Genomic DNA, 21,134 nt, shown 5'->3' on the forward strand with positions numbered 1-21,134 from the left:
GTGAGCAAATAATTTATGTCCATATTCTAAGTGAGCAGCCAGAGAAGAAACTGGTGTGTCTACCGAGTGCCGTCCGGCCTTTCTTGACTTTCCTCTTCTGTAAATCAAGCTCTCCAGACCTGTGCCTGTTTATCCATATCTTGTATTGCGTAATCCCCCCTGCTTCCCTCAGGTGTGTCACATGACTTTGACCGTTTAGCCCACACAGGGGGGTGACCTTGCAAACCCAGCGGTCAATCACCTTTCCAATCAGGGAGGAGAGCTGGTGGTGGTGGTCGAGGGGAGAGCTAATGTGCGTCGTGTCGCTGAATACTCAGACAGCACCGAAGGGGTCACCTGGATATTCACAGTGCCGCCGACTGCTGTGTACCTCTGCAGGTAAACTGGGGCTAGCGGGAACAGAATAAAAAAAATCCAAATCACTTCACAATTGGCACAGAAAGATCTGCCGGGAATGGCAGTGCGGTGGTCCACAGAAGGCAAATGACTGTTTGGGATGTAGTTGCTGTTAATAAGACAGGACTTGACTTTGGAAGGAATCCTTTTCTGTCATCCAGTTTGGTACATCAGGTACTGTGGTGGTGAGGTAAGAGGGGCAAAGAGAAGTGTTTGTCTTACCTTAAAGAACAAAGGGGTTGGGCCCCCAATTTACCATCAGAGATATTCATAAGTGTAGACGACACAAATGTTTCAAACATTTTAACGTGGTGTTGGGTACTTGGGGTGCCACTACTGTTGTCAGCTTTTGGTGAATACCCTTATCTTTTTTAAAACTAGATGGCTCTGCCCCTCTGCTCACTACGCTCGCCCACCCCTGGGTTTGGTTTACCGGATATACAATTTAAAGCGATTGTTATTTTCATGGGAATTGTTACTTATGCATTATTTTCACTTTTACATTACGACTTTAGTATAAGCAATATTTAGAATTAACTTTTTTTCAAGATCGCATTGAATTTTGATTCCGTGTTCGGACTTCCATCGTGACAACACAACGTATAACTGCCTGTGAGTGAATATCGATTCTTTCTCTCTAATAAATAAAATGACTTTCTCGAATGTTTGTCCATGCTCTTTCTTCTTCACTTTGTCGTTGACGTGTCATCTTGAATGTATAAAATGATTGTCCTGATAAAATTTATGAGCTGAGAACACAGGAAGTGTGTCTGCCAAAAGCATTCACACGACTGAGGTTAGATGACTGTGGCCTTGTTTGAAAATAGTTGTAAGTAGGGAGTGACTTGAAAGAATCTCATGTTAAAAGTCTCCATCTCACGGGACTAAATACTATGCCAACGTTTTTGGAATCTTTTAATTCTCGCTGGCAACACAAATTAGACGATCTACAAGTCTTCGAATTAAAGTTTAAATCTGAACAATATATTCGATCTCTTTTCGCTCTTTCGTTATTTCACCAAGTAATAATTTCCGTTTGTTTGAGCTAATGCGATCTTTACTATCCTTTTTTTGAGACTTTCGTACTTCCATTATCTCTAACCCACTGTGCATGTGTACCGCAACAACATTTTTGGAATTTTTGAATTCTCACGGATACACCTCTTAATTGGGAAGAAACCCTACTTTATATTTCCCTGATGGCAACACAAATTAGACGATCTACAAGTCTGCGACTTAAAGTTTAAATCTGAACAATATATTCGATCTCTTTTCGCTCTTTTGTTATTTTACCAAGTAATAATTTCCGTTTGTTTGAGCTAATGCGATCTTTACTACCCTTTTTTTGAGACATTGGCATTTTCGTACTTCCATTATCTCTAACCCGCTGTGCATGTGTACCGCGCCAAAGTTTTTGGAATTTTTTAATTCTCGCGGATACGCTTCTTTATTGGGAAGAAACCCTACTTTTTATTTTCCTGATGGCAACACAAATTAGACGATCTACAAGTCTCCGACTTAAAGTTTCAATCCGAACAATATATTCGATCTCTTTTCGCTGTTTCATTATTTTACTGAGTAATATTTTCCATTTGTTTGCACTAATGCTATCTTTACTATCCTTTTTTTGAGACTTTGGCATTTTCGTACTTTCATTATCTCTAACCTGCTCTGCATGTGTACCGCACCAACATTTGTGAATTCTTTACGACCTTCTACTTTGTCATCTACTCTTTGTCTTTTATTTCCAGCCCCAGACGTGGTTAAATCTCTTTCTCGTGGGACGTATAAATGTCTTTCCGAGAAAACCACGTCTCGTCTCCTTCCAAGATTTCTGTTTATAATAGAGAGATATGTTTGGGTGGGGTGTCCTTTGTAACAGTTAATTGGGGGCAGTAAGTAATCAGCTGACCACCATCTTAGCCTTTTGTAAATTGTCTTTCATGCTCTTATTGTTTCCTCTTTTGAAATGCATGTTTGTGACTTTCTACAAGCTGCCAGTCGCCAGCCATGTCAGGTCATTTGCGTTCTTTCTCTATTGGCAGGTCTGCTTCTCCAAATGGTCACCCTGCATCAGCTCAGTGTACTCCTTCTCCTATTCTCAGCTGGCCAAGAGTCGGCCCTGATCTCCCAAGACCCAATGGACCAAGCGCCCAGTGAGTTGACGATGCCTATTCTTTTTATTGACACCAAGCCATTTCATGGTCTACCATATCACTTGTATAAAATGAACCAATGCCATGCTGGTCCCCCACTCTGAGGTTCACAGTTTTCTCATGTTACTATTATGAGGTGCTGTTGTTCTGATCTTAGAATGATCAAGAAAAGCATAAAAACTGAAAAATACAAGATGTCACAAAAATCGACAAAAAGCCACAGAAAGGTTTGGGGCAGACACCCGTATATTATTTCCTGGCTGCAAATGGAGTAAATAATAGCAACTGAAGTGTATAGATCAGAGTCCAGGACAGAACTGACTTGCTGGCACCAAGATGGCAGTTTTAAGGCAGAGTGGAGGAACTGATGTTATCTCTGGAGCCGGTACTGGAAGTGATGTCGTTGTGCCTGGGACCAGAAATGACGTCATCTCTGGGCCCAGTACCGGAAGTGATGTCATTGTGCCTGGGACCAGAAATGACGTCATCTCTGGGCCCAGTACCGGAAGTGATGTTGTTGTGCCTGGTACCAGAAGTGACGTCATCTCTGGGCCCAGAACTGGAAGCGATATTGTTGTGCTCGGTACCAGAAGTGACGTCATCTGGACCAGGCAGAATTTCCCATAACTGGTCTTCAGAGGAGTGAAAGAAAGAGTTATTACACTCCGCCACCCCCTGGTCTGGCATGGAATTACTCTCACTCAGGCCCTTTAGCTGCCTCCCATGTACACGTGTGTGACACAGAGTAAGTCAAATAGTAAAGGTAATTTGGAAATTACACGGTAACAATACAATACAACACAATACAATTTATTTTTGTATAGCCCAAAATCACACAAGAAGTGCCGCAATGGGCTTTAACAGGCCCTACTTCTTGACAGCGCCCCCCCAGCCTTGACTGTCTAAGAACACAAGGAGAAACTCCTAAGAAAGCCCTTGTAGAGAAAAAATGGAAGAAACCTTGGGAAAGGCAGTTCAGAGAGAGACCCCTTTCCAGGTATGTTGGGCGTCCAGTGGGTGTCAAAAAAGGGGCTCAATACAATATAATACACAGAACAGAATACCAGTAATCCTCAATACAGTATAAAAATATAAATATTACAAGTACGGAGCAGACGAGCAACAGGGAGACGCTGATGCATCACAACATGTTCGCAATGGCTTATGGGTATTTGAACTCGCACAGCGCAGCCCTCTGCTGTTAGTCTAGTTAAAGTCAACATCAAATGAACATGGACTCTCCACTGTTGACCAATGTGATTTCTTTGGGCCAAAAGAGTAAAACCTGCTAAAACCGGGACATGATGTTCATTGATGTTCTACCATTAAAGGGAAAAAGTAGAAAGAATATTTTTAGGAAGATGCAGGAGATTGAAAAGGCAAAAACCAAAGTCAAAAGGTAGCGTGCTAAAGGTCGAAAAGCCAAAATGGAACAGAAACTGCCCTTTTACCGTGGTTGGGTCCCATGGTGGCTCTGTTCTCAGTTTCACCCTCTTTAGTACGTAAACCTGAACTGAACGCCCCAAATCCCATCTCTAGCCCTTGCATGTTTACTCTTACCGGTCTGGTCACTGTCAGAGTTGACTGCTACTGTAGTTAAACATCTGTATGATCGACAACAGCAGGCAACTTGATGGAGTACCTGAACTTGCAGGAGAGAACGTTTACACTTTTATTCAAGAATTATAGACAATACGCCCAACAGCCTGGTTCAAGGTGAGTGTGGGATTACATCAGGGGTGGACTCTGAGGCCTGTCCTGTTTGTAATGGTGATGGACAGGTTGACAGACGAGGTCAGACAGGAGTCTCTGTGGGCTGTGATGATCGTGGATGACATCGTGATCTGTAGTGAGAGTAGACTGCAGGGTGAGGCTAACCTGGAGAGGTGGAGGTCCGCACTGGAGAGAAGGGGAATGAGAGTCAGTAGGAGTGAGATGGGGTACAAGGTGATGGAAGGGTGTGACTGCAAGGTGCAGAGGTGGTGAAGGTGGACACATTTAAGTACTTGGGTTAAATGGAGAGAATATGAGAGTGTAGGTGGGGTGGACTGGGTGCAGAAGAGTGTCAGGGGTGATTTATGATAGAAGAGTACCCTCTATAAACTCATAGTGAGACTAGCCATGTGCTTTGGTTTGGAGACGGTGGCAGAGTTGCGGAGTTGAAATGCTATAATTTTCGCTCAGAGCAACAAGGGTAGACAAGATTAGGAATGAGAATATTAGAGGGACAAAACAGGCGAGACAGTTTGGTGATCAAGTGAGAAAAGTGAGATTGAGATGCAGAGGAGAGATGAGGGGTACATCAGTAAAAGAATGATGAGGATGAAACCGCCAGGCAAGAGGAAAAGAGGAAGGCCAAAGAGGAGGTTTATGGATGTGGTGAGGGAGGACGTGAAGGCAGTCAGTGTGGCAGAAAATGATGGAAAAGACAGACAGATGGAGACAGGTGACCTGCTGTGGTAATGCCCAAACGGGAGCAGCTGAAAGTAGAAGAACAGAGAAGAAGCAGAGAACAATGATTGTAACAAAACAATGCCAATTAAACCTGATTGAATAGTAGTTTGTTTGGCATCTAAAATCCACTATAGTTCAACTACCAGGTGACTCTTTGTCTTGGGGTATTCTGCCCAGAGGCTGAAAGGGGTTTAGGAGATGAAATGTAGTCAAACCAGAAATGATTTGGAACTGAGAGAAAGAAAGCAATTGCACCAAAGCATAATCACTAACCAGAAAGTAAAGTCAGAGGGAAAACCGAAAGTCCAGTAACCCAAAATCCGAGAGAGAGAAAGAGCTCACAGATATGAAGGAACTGTCACGCCAGTATTTAAGAGGTTATGCTGATGTCGTAAGATGCAGTGTAGTTCAGAAACCGGGAATCATTACTTGGCAGCACCTAAATGCAAAACATTGTGGCACCATGAAATAAGTAATAACTGTTATCAGGAAACATTAGGATGCAAACGTAACTACTCAGAAATCTTCTAGAAATAAAGAAACCAATATTCCCACATTTGAGATTGCTTGGAAAAATTTGATCTAAGAGGAATACATTTTGCGTGAATTTCCTCCGGGTACTCCGGTTTCCTCCCACAGTCCAAAGACATGCAGGTAAAGTGCATTGGCAATCCTAAATTGTCCCTAGTGTGTGTTTGGTATGTGTGTGTGTGTGTGTGTGTGTGTGTGTGTGTGTGTGCCCTGCGGTGGGCTGGCAACCTGCCCGGGGTTTGTTTCCTGCCTTGCACTCTGTGTTGGCTGGGATTGGCTCCAGCAGACCCCTGTGACCCTGTAGTTAGGAGATAGCGGGTTGGATAATGGATGGATGGATGGAACACATTTTTAAAGCGAATATCTCATAACAAGTGGTCTCTAGTCTGGCATGGTCTCTTCATCCAGGATGGCGTGGATGGAGTGACAGGGACACAGCATGGCCTCTGTATGGGTGGAATAGTAGAGACTCTGATCTTCTCTCTACCACAGCATGGACTGAGCAGTATTTCATGTAGTTAGATTAGTCCTGTGTTGGATCACGTTCATACCTCATGTGAATAGCTCCATAGTTCGCTTGGTACCACACTGAGACCACCTTTTCCAAAGGGTCTCGGCACAGTTGCTTTGGTCTGCACAAGACTGCAATTGGTGTGTTCACATCTGCAGAAACAAACTGGAGTTTCAGGGAAATTGCAACAGAGTTTGAAAAAATAAAAAACACACCATAGGAACACAATGTAAAAATACCTTTAACGTTCAAAATGTCCCAAGAATATCAAAATTGGCCCCATAAGAGGTTCACTTAGACTTATGTCCTACTCTGGTGGATGGCACATTGGGCAACTAATGCATGCCATTGAATTTGATCTGAGGGCATGTCTTCTGTATGTTCTACTTTGAGATAGATAGATAGATAGATAGATAGATAGATAGATAGATAGATGTGAAAGGCACTATATAATAGATAGATAGATAGATAGTGTAAGATATGGCCGGCCATGTACCCCGGCCAATACCCCCAAGCCGCCAGGTGGAGCCCTCCTTGCAGCATGGAGGTCCCCAGAAGACCAGCAGGGCATTATGGACCATGTAGTTTTTATGCACCGCCCTGCTGGATGCCATGGGGGCCACGAGAGGGAGCTGCAGGGAGGACCGAAGAGTTCTTCATGCCCTATGACCCGGAAGTTCGTCATAGGAAGAGCGACGGGCTTCCGGGGTGAGAAAAAACATCATTTACCCTGACCCGGAAGGAATAAGGACTTGTGGACTGTTGGGAAGGAACACCTCCGGTCAGGGAATATAAAAGGACTATGGGAGCTCCCAGACGATGAGCTGAGTTGGGAGGCAGGGTGGCTAAGCGTCTGGGAGAGTGGAGTATTATTATTATTATTGGAGTATTTGGGAGTGGAGGGTGCTTTGTGCACATTATTGATATAATAAATATCATTATTGGACTTTTACCTAGTGTCTGACGTGGTGTCTGAGGGTGCAAGGGTGCGAGAAGCATCTTAATTTGTTACAATTGGCGTAGCCGGCAGGATTCTCTGGCCGCCAGTTTGGCAGAGGACCTGTATTTAAAAAAAATTTATTGTGGACAGAATACCCTGGGAAGACATCGACACACACAGGAAAAAACACCACTATCCCTGTTTTCAAGTCCGTAATGGGGAAGAAGACAAAGCAGAGCGCCAGTCACAGCGGAGGTCTAAAGCTCGGCATTGCCTACGCTCAAGACGAGCCATGGAGCAGCTACGAGTTTGGGAGAGATTTCGGAGGAAGACGTCTCCGACGAGGTATGTGCTGGGAATGTACTTTACAATCTTTTAATTTAACACATGATGTCCCATGTACATACCTCCCAGATGTCCATCCGAAGGCTCTGCGGAGGCAGAAGACAAACCCGAAAGCGATGGCCGCTCTCTTTCAGGCAAACGAGCAACCCGAAGGACTTCTGCATTACGGGTGCCGGCAAGGGACACGTGACCTACCACGAAGGATTCCAGGAAGGTGACGTTCCATGTTCAGCTGTTTGTGGCTTCACCCAAGAAAAGACGGACTTGGGTTTTCCGAAGGGGAAAAGGGAGATGAGCGAAGCACCGCTCTCCCTACAAAAAAGTAAGGAGGTCCGGGAAATGACTGATCGGTCTGTCGACAAATTGATGCAGACTGATCGCAGTCAGCCAAAAGCGGCACCGCGTCCTCCAAAAGAACTCCAAATCCCAGGCTCCCTTGCGGGACCTGTCGAAGCACGCCAGGAGCGGCCGTGTTTATTGGCTCCCAGCCGGAGGGTAAGGCTAATGATGGCTTGAGCGTGCCTCCGGTTGCATTGAATAAATTTTTGGACGTGCACGAGCTGGAGAAGTTGCTTCAGCCCGTGCACAGTTTTTTACAGGTGGTGCAAACAATCCAGACGATCGTTGCAGACTTGAGAGGAGCGGCTGAAAAGCCTATGAACAAATTAAATGAGTACCTGCGGCGATTGTCTCGGGAGCCACCTGTCTTAATTGATTTAGCGGTACAGGTAGGTAAAGCCGGTACCGTATATAATGAAATAGGGACGAGTGACATGGGCCCGCTTAATCCATAGCGGGTGCCAAGTGGATGCGTGCCCTACAAGAGAGGCCGGTACGATAACCGAGTGGCCAGCGGAAGGGCTAATCGATCCGGGCAGCTACACAGTGCTGACCCCGGAGCGAGACAGCCCTAAAGATGCCGCCACCGGTAATTTATAAAGTAAAAGGGGTGCAGACAGTAAAGGGTCTCTCTTCATCTAGTAGAGAGACTCAGACTGTGGACAAGCCTCAGATCAAGCAGGAGATCCCGAAAATAAAACGGGGGTCTCCTGACAAAGAAAGAGAGAAAGCACCATTAGAGGCGGCAGGGGTTTCACTCCCAGCAAAACAAGGGGCGGACCTAACATTTCCTAATTGTTTTCAGTCCCGCAGGGGGAGAATACCAGGAGGACGGAGGCAGTGCTACGGGTGCCGAAGGTTGGGCCACATTTGGCGATACTGTCCTTGGAGAGAGGGGGACAAGATATCAAACTGGAATAATATTCCCCCTAGGTTCTCCAGGGACCAAGATATTCAGATTAATCAAGGCTCAACCGAATGTCCTCTTGGAGGAAGACTTCCCTCTCGGGGCAGGCCGCCGAATCTTTATAATTCCGCTGGGGGAATACTGTAAGATATGGCCGCCATGTACCCCGCCAATACCCCAAGCCGCCAGGTGGAGCCCTCCTTGCAGCATGGAGGTCCCCAGAAGACCAGCAGGGCATTATGGACCATGTAGTTTTTATGCACCGCCCTGCTGGATGCCATGGGGGCCACGAGAGGGAGCTGCAGGAGGACCAAGAGTTCTTCATGCCCTATGACCCGGAAGTTCGTCATAGGAAGAGCGACGGGCTTCCGGGGTGAGAAAAAACATCATTTACCCTGACCCGGAAGGAATAAGGACTTGTGGACTGTTGGGAAGGAACACCTCCGGGTCAGGGAATATAAAAGGACTATGGGAGCTCCCAGACGATGAGCTGAGTTGGGAGGCAGGGTGGCTAAGCGTCTGGGAGAGTGGAGTATTATTATTATTATTGGAGTATTTGGGAGTGGAGGGTGCTTTGTGCACATTATTGATATAATAAATATCATTATTGGACTTTTACCTAGTGTCTGACGTGGTGTCTGAGGGTGCAAGGGTGCGAGAAGCATCTTAATTTGTTACAATAGATAGATAGATAGATAGATAGATAGATAGATAGATAGATAGATAGATAGATAGATAGATAGATAGATAGATAGATGTGAAAGGCACTATATAATAGATAGATAGATAGATAGATAGATGTGAAAGGCACTATATAATAGATAGATAGATAGATAGATAGATAGATAGATAGATAGATAGATAGATAGATAGATGTTCTTTATTTGTCCTGAAAGGCAAGTTAAAAGATTATTGGAGATCTTCTCAGAACATTGCACACCATGTCTTTGTTGGTCTGCCCGTTTTCCTGTCAGCTTTTATGTGGCGTCCAGTAGATTTCAGTTTTTGCTAGGAGCTCAGTGGGAAAAGACACAGAACATGCCAGTCTCGGTTTGGCATTTTATGACAAGATCCTTTGAACTCCAAGGCACTCCATTACAGAATATTCTTCATCAGTAATACGATCCAAGTAAGAGATTTGGCAAAGTCAGCTTCTGGGTAATCTTCTTTGTTTCAAAGGCTTAGATGGCTGTCAGGACAACGATTGTGGTGTACAGCTGCATCTTTATGGTTGTGCTAAATGAAGGTGAGGACCAAATCAGGTGAAGTCACTGAAAGATCGCAGCCACTTTGCCAGTTTTTCTGTTCATGGTGTTTCTTAGTGCCCCCATCACAAGCTGATACACTGCTGATATAGGTGAAGATCCCTGATTACATGTTGGCCAGTTGTTATCTGTATCTTAATCTTGCGATTGACTCCCATGGCCTTGGTCTTTTCGCTGCAGATTCTTAACCCTAACTTCAGGTTGGTTGCTTGTTTCTTTTTCTATATACTTTTTGGCACTTCTCTTCCTAACACAACCTGATCAGATTTTCCAGTTGAGATGCACTACGTGAAGATTGGATCCCCTTTCACGCTGAACTGTGAAGACCCTTCAGCAGACAGAGGAGGCCGACTGGAGTGGAGAAGGAATAATACCCAGCAAAGTGAGAATGGCCAACTGTCAATCAGCAGTGCCCTCCAGACACACCATGGGATTTATACTTGCCACTTCAAGGATAATGAAGATGTGCTGAGAGCTGTCCACTTGCAACCAGGCTGTAGGTTCATGCATCTGCCTATCTGTCTGCTAAGTTTCTTGATCCCAAAAACTAATGGCTTGTCTCTGTGCAGATCCTCCTGGTACCCCAGTAGTCCACTGTAGGTCTAACAACTATCCAGAAGAGGCTCAGTGCAACTGGTACCTGGAGAATGAAACCCACATCCCAACCAATTTTACTGCCACCTACAGGTCAGTAGGGGTGCTCTACATGTTTTAACTAGTACTGTTATGGCCTAAATGGCCCAAATAAATACCAGTGGATGTGCCCTGCAGTAGACAGTCATCATGTTTAGGGCTTCTTCACACATTTTACCTGTGCTGACAGGAACGCCCTAAACTGGATAAGCAGCCTAAAAATGGATAGGCCCCTCAGATTGCTTCATGTCCCAACTAGTAGTAAGGATTCAATGAGGTGAATGGACAGAAAAAGGGATGGAATCAACTTTTAGCTACTGTTTTTGTCAGTGAATCCCAGATGTGAAAAAGTATTATTATTATTATTATTATTATTATTATTATTATTATTATTATTATTATTATTATTTATATTAATATCTTATACTGTGGCTTGAAAGCTAGTTTTAGTATATCTTGGTCTTGCTACCTGTACACCTGAAGCTAATTTAAACTGATTATGAGATTGAAGTTAACACAGTTCAGCTCCCAAGACCCTATTTCACTTCTTACAAACATATACACACTGGTTATTTTATCTGAGCTGAAACATTTGCATTAAAGAATAATGCTTGCTTTTCACATTTGTATTACATTTGTGTATTTTTCCCAGATTTTTTTTCACCGTCTGCATGCCTTGCAGAATTCAAACTCATCGTTATTCCCATCAATTTGAATTGGCTGCGGCATTTCTCCTCTTCTAGAGTTGTCCTAATCTTTGCCCACGATGACCTCTCATCGTTGGCCCTTGCACCTTATCTCCATTCACATTACCTCCTCAAAGCGGTTTCTGCAGCCTCTCACTCAGTAATTCAGGGTCACCTCTGGACAGCATGATACCCTATGAGTCTTTAGTCCTCTGCCTTTATCTTGCATCTCCTAACTGTCTGCTAAACTCCTGTTTAAATACACACAATTCAAAGTAATTCTAGTTTTTTTTTTCCATATGTGCTTATGGTCTTATTCACTTAAAAGTTTCATCTTTTCTAAATTATCCTAGAATAAAAATATACACAAGTCGTATTTAATAAACTGAAAAATGTAATTTTTCATCTTTGGTACACACGCATGGACAGAGACGAGTCACAGACAGAGTTTTGTTGTCATTGCCCTTGAATTGATTGGGCAGACAGACTGACTGGGTCAGCTCATCCAGGTCCAGGTGTTACTCTTACATAAACAGATTAACAGGTGAGACACTGACAGACAGATAGGCTGAAAAGTAGGGCTAGCCGGGACTGGGCATGTGAATTGGACACGCATGGACAGGCAGGTGGACAGGGTTAGCCGGTGACGCAGTCAGTGCTCTGGCTCCCAGGAGAGCGGGAGTAGTTTGTCTTGTAGTTTCCCGTCTGTCTTCATGTCTATAACCTGAATCTCTACTCTGGTATCCCTTGCAGACATGGCCTGTTTGGAGAAGAGCAGGAATGCCTTGTGACCAACATGTCATGTGTGATAAGGGGTTTCGCTCTCTACTCAACGCATCCCTACATCTTTAATGTGACCGCATGGAACCCACTGGGCCGGAAAGAAAAGCTACTTCAGTTTGTCATCGAGCACATCGGTAAGCAGGGAGTATTTTAACCTGTAAAAGTGTTCACGAACGACACTTTAACCTCTAAGGTTCTTTTTATATTGGTGTGTATGTTAATACTGGAAATATCTAAATTGTTAGCCTTGATTTACATGTACACCCGCAATTTGGGTAGGAATATAAGTAACAAGTGGGTTAAGCAACATAGGTGGTGTGATAGATAGAGGGCGATGCCGTCCCCTTGAACCCTCAGATCAGACGCCAGACACCAGATAAAAGTCCAAATATTGACTTTATTATTATAAATAAGTGCACAAAGCACCCTCCACTCCACTATACTTAATAAACAATCAATAATCACAAATAACCACAATAATAATAATCCTCCACACCTCCCAGCAGCTCAGTCACCCTTCCTCCCAACTCGGCTGTCTGCTGAGATCTCCCATAGTCCTTTTATATTACCTGACCCGGAAGTGCTTCCGATCCCCAGTCCATGTGATTCTTATCACTTCCGGGTCAGATTAAAACTCTTCTTTTCTTCATCCCGGAAGTACTTTATTTCTTCTGTCCTCATGACTACAGAGTACTTCCGGGCTACATCAAACTTACAAGTCCTTGATCCTCCCTGCAGTGTCCTCTGGTGGCCCCCATGGTATCCAGCAAGGCTGTGAAGGAAAACTCCAAGGTCCAAGATGCCCTGCTGGAATTTGGGGCCTCTCCACATCGCAGGGTGGGCTCCATCTGGTGGTGTGGGGGTAATGGCCAGGATAAATGGCTGGCCATATGCCACAGTGAATTTGCAGATAATTTGGAATCTGTTAAATTATCACAGAAGTACTTGGACAGCATACGGGATTGGGCAGATTTGTGGAAGATGAACTTTTATGTCAGTAAAAGTAAAGACTTAAATGTAGAAAGTAAAAACATGAGGTCTGAATACAAAATGGGAGATTTGAAAATCAAAAGTGCACCTTATGAGAAGAATGTAGGGGTCGTGGTGGACTCGATGCTATCAAATAGCAGACAGTGTTCAGAGGCCATTAAGAAGGCTAACAGAATGTCAGGTTATATAGCGCCTTGATGTGTGGAGTACAAGTCACAGGAGGGTCTGCTCAAACTTTATAACACACTGGTGAGGCCTCATCTGGAGTCCTGTGTGCAGTTTGGGTCTCCGGGCTATAAAAAGGACATAACAACACAAGAAAAGGTCCAGAGAAGAGCAACAGGGCTGATTCAGAGCTATAGGGAATGAGTTATGAAGAAAGATTAAAAGAGCTGAGCCTTTACAGTGTAAGCAAAAGGAGATTAAGAGGAGACCTGACTGAAGTGTTTAAAATTATGAAGGGAATTAGTCCAGTGGATCGAGAAAGTGACTTTAACATGAGTTCATCAAGAACACGGGGACACAGTTGGAAACTTGTTAAGGGTAAATTTCGCAAAAACATTAGGAAGTTTTTCTTTACACAGATAACCACACCAAATTGTGTGGTAGACTGTAGGACTTTCAAAACTTGCCTGGATGTTATTTTAGAGGAATTAAGTGGTAGGACTGGCGAGCTTTCTTGGGCTAAATGGCCTGTTCTCATCTAGAGTGTTCTAATAGCTTTCAATATATTTTTAATAACAAGTACCTCTTTGACATCACTCAGTTCTCATCACAGACACAGTGCAATCAACCAAACACACTGCACTTTATTTTCTCAATGGCACTTAATTCTCACAGAGTGGTCTACAGCTGAAGTTGCTCCCCTCATGAGCAGCACTCCTGCCAGGATTCACGGTGTAACAAAAATATGCCAAAGACATCATAAAGGTGTGGGGCAGCCACCCATATATTGTTTTTCCCAGCTGCAAAAGGGTTTGTTGTATCATAAATATCCAGTGCATTTCACAGAGTCCAAACTAGAACTGGCTATAGTAGCCCAAGATGGAGGCTTTAAAGGCCTGGAGAGGAACTGATGTCATCAAAATGGCCGGAACCAGAAGTGACATCAGCAAAGGGGCCGGCTTCGGAAGCGATGTCAGCAAAGGGGCCGGCTTCGGAAATGACGTCAGCAAAGAGGCCGGCTTCGGAAGTGACGTCAGCAAAGGGGCCGGCTTCGGAAGTGACGTCAGCAAAGGGCCGGCTTCGGAAGTGACGCCAGCAAAGGGGCCGGCTTCGGAAGTGACATCAGCAAAGGGGCCAGCTTTGGAAGTGACGTCAGCAAAGGGGCCGGCTTCAGAAGTGACGTCTTCTGAGGCGCCGGAACCTTGCAGGATTTCCCAGGAAAGTTCTGTAGGGAACTGAGAAAGACAGTCAGCGCACTCCGCCACCCTCTGGTCAGATGTTTCATTACACTTACTCAGGCCCTTTAGCTGCCTCCTACTCGCACGTGTGTGACAACGGGTATGTTGCTCCGCCATTGGATCTCTTTGCCTTAAAGGACTACACTTCAGAATACCTTAGCAAAGACCAAAAGTGGCTGCAAGAAATGCACTCCTGCCAGGATTCACATGATGCACCCAGAAAGTTTCCTTTAAAAAGAGCTGCACAAATACTCTGACCGAAGCCAAAGCAATGCTTGAAAAGCCTTCTCTTGCCGAGTCACAGATATGGCAGTCCGTACTCGAATTGCTACACCATAAAGAGCTTAACTTAAAGAAACACAGCTCACTATAGTAACACTCATCAATCCTTGTTAACAGTTAATAAACAACTAGACATCTTCAGTGAGGTAATTTCAACCATTACTTATGTTTATTAGCAGAAAACCAGGCATAAATGTTAGAAATTAAAAACATACAATACAATTTATTTTTGTAAAGCCCCAAATCACACAAGGAGTGCCTCAATGGGCTTTACAAGGCCCTGCCTTTTGACAGCCCCTCCAGCTTTGACTATCTATGAAGACAAGAAAAAACTCCCCCAAAAAAAACCTTGTAGGGAAAAAAATGGAAGAAATCTTGGGAAAGGTAATTCAGAGAGAGACCCCTTTTCAGGTAGGCTGGGCGTGCAGTGGGTGTCAAAACGGAGGGGGGCAAATACAAAGCAATACACAGAACAGAACACAAGTAATCCTCAATACAATAGTACAATGATGCTAGTACAAAATGCAAGCGTAGATGATATGACATAATAGGATTCTGATTTGTTCAGAGTCCTGGAGACCCCATCCATCAAGGTGCCCCCCAAACTAATCATTCCACAGCTGAGTCAGTGCTGAGCCAGCCAATCTGATGAAAGGACCCTTTTTCTTGATGATTTCAATGCTCCAACATCAGAGATGACTTTTCCTTAGGCAGGCAAACAACTTGGCAGTAGAGCAGTGGCACCAAGTGCCTCATCTCAATACCAAGAAGAGAAAAAGAATAGGGGAGGGTTAGTAACAAATTATAACCATCATATTACTTATGTTTTAGTGCTAATGACTAACAACAGAGATGCAGTCTGCACAGTTAATCAGCAGCTCTAGTCAGGGTGTGCTAAACTGAAGTCGTGAGTCTTCAGCCGTGATTTGAAAGCTGAGACTGAAGGGTCATCTCTTATAGTAGCAGGCAGACCAGTCCACAGTTTAGGGGCCCTGTAACTAAAAGCTCGACCTCCCACTGTTATTTTATTAATCCTTGAAATCATAAGCAGACCGGCATCTTGAGATCTTAACGTATATTCTGGTTTGTAAGTAATTTTAAATTCAGATAAGTAAGCCAGACCTCGGCCATTTAAGGTTTTTTATGTTAAAAGCTGGATTTTCAAACTGGCCCTAAACTTAACCTCGAGCTAGTGTAAGGAAACTGAACAATTTAAATCAGGGTCACACCGCACGCTTCAGATCAGGTGGCTGTAGCTTTAGTTGTTGCAGTCTTTGCTCTCTTAGGCCAGGTGGGATGCTTAGGAGCAGAGTGTCATAGACACCAGGCATGGGATGGCATTATGGCCAGGATGGTTCAACGTTCCTTACCCAGTCAGGAGATCAGCTTAACAGAAGGACAAGAGGAGATCGATCACATGGACTGTTTGTTCCCCCGGTACAATAGGTGAAAGATTTCCCAGGCTACGGTGCCAGCATGGATACCCACAGGGCAGGGCTGGGAATTGCAGTCCCGTTAGACAGCCCTACTGTGTTCCACAGGTGCTGCCAGGGGGAGCTGCAGGGACAGACCATCCTCACTTTAAGGAACTTCAGCCTGACCCAGAAGTATTTCCTGCCTGTAGTGTGGTAACACCAGAAGTACTCCCAGGTCTGGTATAAAGGAAGCTGCTCAGTCTCATCCAGGTGAGTTAGAGTTGGGAGAGGAGTTGGAAAACACTCTCCTGGAGGAGTAAAAGGAAAGGAAGAAAGAGAGGAAGGAAGAGAGCTGCTGTGTTTATGAATAACCTGTGAAGGTATTTACTAAAATAAATTGTTATTTGAACCGGGGACTACGTTGATCTTGGGGTGTTGGAGGGTTTGGGGGCTCAGTGGTGCACCCTACAGGTCACAGGACAGATGGTAAATGGCAAATCTAACAGAATTGTCTTCTGTCTCTGGAATATGTCGTGTCTCTTAAAATGCTTTTTAAATCGTTTCTTTGATAAGGTGCCTTTGATGGTTACTCTATGTCTGAAATCGAACATCTGATAAATTCCCATGGTCTGGTTAGCTGTCAGTGTTAGGTTCAGCTAACTTTAAGAAATGTGTTGACTTACAAAGTCCCAAGCCCCTGTTTCAAATCTTCTTACAAGCATATACACACTGGTTAGTTTTTCTGAGTTTAAACATTGTAACCACCAGGGTGACGTCCCTGAGCCCCAGACCTCAGAGCCGGTAATGTCCAACACAAAACTGGGATAAAGTAAAACATATTTATTTATCCAAAGCACCCTTATAATAATCCATGCAAACATCAACAAGCAATTCACAATACAACACAAATTCTCCCTCCTTTTCCCCTCCAAGAGGGTAGCCTGCTGCCTCCCGACTCTGACTCCCCGAAGTGAGGCTTCAGGCTCCTTTTGAAGCTGGACACAGGAATGCTTTCTGGTGCCACAGCGTGTCCACTTGGAATCACTTCCAGCAAAGTAGGGAGGTCTTCCCATCTACCGGAATCCAGGGACCCTTAGAGGGTTGCACTTCTGGATTCCAACTCTGAAGTACCCCCTGTGGGTTTCCCAACTGCACCGCCACAAGAGGACCACTGCCACCTGCTGTCTGGGGGTTTAGGTGTTGTGGAACTGCACAAAGCTGTTTCTTTATCCAGCTGGCCAACCTGTCTTTCCTTCTGTTATGGCCTCCCATTCAGGTAAGAAATCATCCTCCCTACTGGCCGGAATGCTTGTTCTCCATCTTGGACATCCACAACATTTATATAGATAAAATAATAACGCTCCTAATATTTACTTTTACATTTATCACCTCAGAATTCCTGAATCCATTTGCATGCATTTCATACTCTTATCCTGTCTTCTGAAAAACATCCCATGAGTCCTGGTCATGTGCCTACAGTACATGTGTTAAGTAACATTGGCTTTAGTCATGTAGTTTATTCATTTTAAAGCTACATCTAATAATCCTAAAATAAAATACTACAATAAAACACACAAACTAAATGCTATGAGCCACATTTGGCATACTGTAAATTTTTGTTCTGAGGCTTGTCAAGAATCCTCACTGACGCTTTCATGCTTCTTTTAATGCCGTTCCCTTCACCTAGTGAAACCGGACCCCCCTGAAGACCTAATGGCCTGGCCCTCCATAGAATGGAAGCGTCAGCTAGACATTTCCTGGCAGCCACCACACACCTGGCAACACCCCATTCTCTTTCCTCTGAAGTACCAAGTGCAGTACAGCTGGTCAGATGGCAAGGCCTCCAGAACGGTGAGCACCCCTAAAACCCACATGATGGCCGCGTCAGTCTACCTGATGATCCTGCCCTTTTTAATTTTGCAGCCTTCATGCTTCTGTCTTTTTTTTTAAGACTGGACCCTATGAAGTGACCGGTATCAAGCTAAAAGGACTCCGGCCTCGCACCACTTACTCCATCAGCGTGTCAGCAAAGGATATTTTGGATAATGGGGAGGCCAGTGACTGGAGCCCGACGGTGACTGCCACAACAAACTGATCGTCTGGAGTCTGGAGACAAGTACATCTGTATGTGATTGTGTGGTTTATTCTAATAGACTTGACAAGTTCCTGCAGACTCTCATGCATGTGCTCATCAGTTTAACACTTTCAGTGGATCAGTACAGTTATGGTCAGTTCCTGTTCACGGCCTTTCCTTATCGTTCAATTTCATGTACGCTTTACTACATCAAGTAAGCAGTGTGGTATGGTGGCTAAGACACTGGACTTTAAACTACAAGATTGCAAATTCAGTTCTTACCTCCTCTTTACTGTGTGACTCTGAGCAAGTCACTTAATCTGCCTGTCCTACAACTGTAAGAAATATCTATAAACAGTTGTGGCGTATACTTGTGTAATGCCTTGGATAAAGGTGTCCACCAAATATGCTACCTGTCTAAGATGGGTTGAAATCTAAACAATCAACATAGACCTCAGCATTAATGTTTGCAATGTACCATCTATTGGAATGTATTTTGTAATGCCTCAACTAATAAAATGCATTGTATTTTCCATTCCAACACATGGTGCAGCACAAACAGTTGTAGTAATTAAATGCATTACTACAAATAGTTTTGATGCACCATTTGTTGGAATGACAAATGCAATGCATAGGACTCTGTTATATGCCATTTGACATGGGATTCATAAAAGTAATACTAACACTTGTAATGTGCCATTGGTTGGAATGACAAATGCAATGCATATTTCTCTGTTATATGCCATTTGGTATAAGATTCGTAAAAGTACTGTTAATATTTGTGATACACAATCTGTTGGAATGACAAACGCAATGCATATGCCTCTTTTATATGCCATTTTGCATGGAATTCGTAAAAGCAATGTTAATATATGTGATGCGGCATCTTTTGGAATGATAAAAGCTATACATTTCATTACTTTAAATTTTTGTGATACACCAACTATTGGAATGACAAATGCAATGCATATGTTATATGCCATTTGATATGGGATTCATAAAAGCAGTGTTGATGTTTGTGATGCACCATCTGTTGGAATGAAAAATGTAATGCATATACCTCTTTTATGTCCCATTTGGTATGGGATTCGTAAAAGCAATGTTAATATTTGTGATGCGCCATCTGTTGAAATGATAAAAGCTATGCATTTTATTACTACAAATTTTTGTGATGCGCCATCTGCTGGAATGAAAAATGCAGTGCATCTGTCTCTGTTATATGCCATTTGATATGGGATTCATAAAACAGTGTTAATATTTGCGATCTGCAGTGGGCTGGCGCCCTGTCCGGTGTTTGTTTCCTGCCTTGCGACCTGTTTTGGCTGGGATTGGCTCCAGCAGACCCCATGACCCTGTAGTTAGGATATAGCGGATTGGATAATGGATGGATGGATATTTGTGATGCACCATCAGTTGGAATGATAAACACAGTGCATTTTATTACTACAACTGTTTGTGATGTGCCATCTGTTGGAATAACAGAGACATAGGACATGCCCAGAGTTGTCCCAAAGCCACTCTTGCATTGTCTTTGTTTTATGTGTAGCCTCACTGTCCTGCTTTTAGGTGAATTTTTGGCCCAGTCTGAGGTACCAAGTACTCTGGGGCAGGTTTTCATGAAGCATATCTCATTACTTTGCTCCATTCAGCTCTGCCGCACCCCTAACTAGCTTTCCAAAATCCCTACTGCTGAAACATAAGCCCACAGTATGACGTTGCCACCACCATGTACCACTGCTGGAATGGTACTGTGCAGGTGATAAGCTATACCTGGCTTCCTCCAGACATGACACTTAGAAATGAGCCCAGACAGCTCATGAGCCCAGACAGCTCATTCTTGGTTTCAAGAGACTACAGACTCTTGTAATGGTAAAATATTGTATAAAGAAAATGTATTATTATTTGTTTCTTATAGCCTGATAGTCCTGTAGGTACTTTTTTGCAAATTCCAAGTGTGTTTTCATGTGTCATCTGGTCACTTTGCCCTAAAGCCCAGATTGTGGAGTGTTGCAGTGGTGGTTGTCCTTCTGGAAGTTTCGCTCATCTCCACAGAGGTTCTCTGCAGCTCAGCCTAAGTGACCATCAGGTTCTTGGTTACCTCTCTTCCCAGTGCCTTTATCTCCCATTTGTTCAGTTTGGCCAGGAAACAAGCTCTAGGAAGAGTTATAGTTGCTTCAGATGTCTTCCATTTAAACAATATGGAGGCCACTGTGCTCTTGGGAACCTTCAATGGCGCAGACATTTTTCTGCAGCCTTCCCTTGGTCTGTGCCTCAACACAATCCTCTCTCTAAGCTCAGCAGGCAATTCCTTCGACCTCAGGGTTTTTGCTTAATTCTGGGACCTTCTATTGACAGGTGTGTGTCTTTACCATTCATGTCCTGTCAACTGAATGGGCCAAAGGAGGATCACCAAACAAGGTGCAGAAACATCTCGATAGTCGATTGTCAAGTCTCATTTCAGTTTTTCATTTTTAATAAAATTGCAAACATTTCTAAAATCCTGCTGTCACTTTGTCATTCAGGAGTATTGAGTTTTGCTTAATTAAGAGTAAAAAATTAATTGACATGATTTTAACACATGGCTGCAACAGTAAAATGTGAAAAGACTGAAGGGTTTGAATGCTTTCTGAATGCTTTCAGAAAAGAAGGAGAAAAATTCTTGAGAAGTTACAGACCAATTCAGGTCAGAAAAAGAGGAGAGTAAGTGACAAATGTTTCCAGGCCAATGAGAAGCTTTACTGTGTATCATGGCACAGAGGGTCTTCACACTGGGGTCCGTATTAATAACCTTAAGCACAGTTTGGCTTCTTGGTTAAGCCTTATCCTGTATTTCTTTATCAAGGACTTTGAAAACAACAGCTTTCCACTGTAGATTAATATTAATGAACACTAAAATGGTATGTTAGACTTCATTTCATTTTATCTAAAATAACCCAGCCACGGGGGATGCACAAACCAGTGTGTTTCTTCATGCTGGTCCCAAGACTGGGGAGGGTTACATCAGGAAGGGCATCCGGTGTAAAA

At 43.8% G+C, this 21,134-nt stretch overlaps 1 protein-coding gene across 1 annotated transcript; it reads left to right on the forward strand.

The window, feature by feature from the left end:
* Positions 1-248: 248 nt before the first annotated feature.
* On the forward strand, positions 249-18,582 carry ebi3 (Epstein-Barr virus induced 3). The gene is made up of 7 exons (XM_039766965.1): positions 249-378; positions 2,442-2,552; positions 10,110-10,340; positions 10,414-10,531; positions 11,917-12,080; positions 17,724-17,887; positions 17,988-18,582. The coding sequence occupies exons 1-7, from the start codon at positions 291-293 to the stop codon at positions 18,129-18,131; spliced, it is 1,020 nt and encodes a 339-aa protein (XP_039622899.1). The 5' UTR covers positions 249-290; the 3' UTR covers positions 18,132-18,582.
* Positions 18,583-21,134: the final 2,552 nt, after the last annotated feature.

The sequence above is a fragment of the Polypterus senegalus genome, chromosome 10 (assembly GCF_016835505.1).
Source record: "Polypterus senegalus isolate Bchr_013 chromosome 10, ASM1683550v1, whole genome shotgun sequence".
Lineage (NCBI taxonomy): Eukaryota > Metazoa > Chordata > Cladistia > Polypteriformes > Polypteridae > Polypterus > Polypterus senegalus.

What these genes read in the sequence shown, in the direction of transcription:
- ebi3 (XM_039766965.1), top strand. Translation starts at nt 291, where the DNA reads ATGTGCGTCGTGTCGCTGAATACTCAGACAGCACCGAAGGGGTCACCT. An exon ending in ACTGCTGTGTACCTCTGCAG is followed by an intron (nt 379 to 2,441) that starts GTAAACTGGGGC and finishes CTCTATTGGCAG; the next exon opens with GTCTGCTTCTCCAAATGGTC. An exon ending in TGTCCACTTGCAACCAGGCT is followed by an intron (nt 10,341 to 10,413) that starts GTAGGTTCATGC and finishes GTCTCTGTGCAG; the next exon opens with ATCCTCCTGGTACCCCAGTA.